At 39.6% G+C, this 1,353-nt stretch overlaps 1 protein-coding gene across 1 annotated transcript; it reads right to left on the bottom strand.

The window, feature by feature from the left end:
* Nucleotides 1-253: 253 nt before the first annotated feature.
* On the bottom strand, nucleotides 254-1,034 carry LOC106537204 (rab GTPase-activating protein 1-like; the record flags this gene model as incomplete). Its single annotated transcript, XM_014034585.1, is given in 2 exon segments — nucleotides 254-407; nucleotides 807-1,034. Coding segments are annotated over 2 exon segments (292 nt in total), but the record flags the coding sequence as incomplete, so codon positions are not given.
* Nucleotides 1,035-1,353: the final 319 nt, after the last annotated feature.

Genomic DNA, 1,353 nt, shown 5'->3' with positions numbered 1-1,353 from the left:
ATTTTATACAGGAATTAAATTAATTTATATCTACTTATATTTATGTAATTAAGTGTTTTCATGATTTGGCCGATTAATCGATTAATCAAAAAATAATCAACAGATTAATCGATTATTAAAATAACCGTTAGTTGCAGCCCTACTTTAATGTACTCAGCGTAGTTTTTATCTACTACTGTGAGTTTGACTCTTTGTTTCTGAGAGTTAAGAACAAACACTGTGAGAATCAAACGAATGCTTTCAGCATCTATACCTGCATGGTGGACCTCCTGGACTCGGCCCTCTACTTCTTCCTGCTTCTCCATCTTTTCCACGCAGCTTTTCTCTACCTTCTCCTCCTCKTCATCATCATCATCCAGCACCTCCTCCATCGCTTTTTCCAGCTGATCACTTCCATTCCAAGACATCTGAGCGAGTGAAACACAGAGGATTAGGAAGGGAGTCAGCAAAGCAAGAAGAGATGTTAAAATAAGAAAAAACMAATGACTAAACATAAATGGGACATGACTTCATAGTGAACATAAATCAGTTTATTTTATTTTKTGTTTATACTGCACTGCTTGAAATCAGGTATAAACATTAGAAGTTCACCTTCTCAGACACATTTGACTGTGAGAATTGCAAAAGGAAAAACACAAAATCCAGGAGAGGTTTAAAATGTAGAAAAAAAAAGTTGCAGCTTTTTTTTTATTCTGTGGCCTTAAATCTGACCAAGTATTCACGCACACTAAATATAGACCACTATTGTATATACTGTAGGCATAGCTGTTATAAAATGACCATGTGTAATGATGCTTGGTTCTGACCTTGAGTCTTGGTCTGTTTTCGGAGCCCTGTGGTGACCCAGCAGGGCCGGACTGGACCAGAACAAACTCCTCACTGGTGACGGTGGCCACAGACTCTGTAGAACCGCTCACTTTGCCCAGCGAGGGGCTGTCATCCATGGCTAGCTAGCAGGTTAGCTGGGGATCAGCGAGGGTGGGGGGGGGACCAGGTTTAAACTTCTCCCCTTCCCACTTGTGTAGGAAGGCAGCCTGTGTGCAGCACAAAAAGAAGCCACTTATTTCTGTTCTTCTGTTTTCTAGCTCAACTACAGTCCACCTTTTTTATGTTTACAAAGTTTAGCGTATGTGTCAAACTCAAGGTCCTCTGGCCAAAACTGGCCCTCGTTGACATTTTGTCCGGCCCCAAAGGCAGCACTTTAAAAGTCAAATAGTTTTAAAGTTGCATTCTTCTCATGACAGCGGGACAACTTTCAAGCAAAGAAAATTGTTTGAATTTTTCAGTAATCTTTGATTTTATTGCAGAAAGAGCAGAGAATCAACTTTAAAATATATTTTTTCTGTTTGTTTC

The sequence above is a fragment of the Austrofundulus limnaeus genome, unplaced genomic scaffold (genome assembly GCF_001266775.1).
Source record: "Austrofundulus limnaeus strain Quisiro unplaced genomic scaffold, Austrofundulus_limnaeus-1.0 Scaffold2178, whole genome shotgun sequence".
Lineage (NCBI taxonomy): Eukaryota > Metazoa > Chordata > Actinopteri > Cyprinodontiformes > Rivulidae > Austrofundulus > Austrofundulus limnaeus.
Note: the sequence above shows the minus strand (reverse complement) of the source record. Positions and strands in the feature narration are given on the sequence as shown.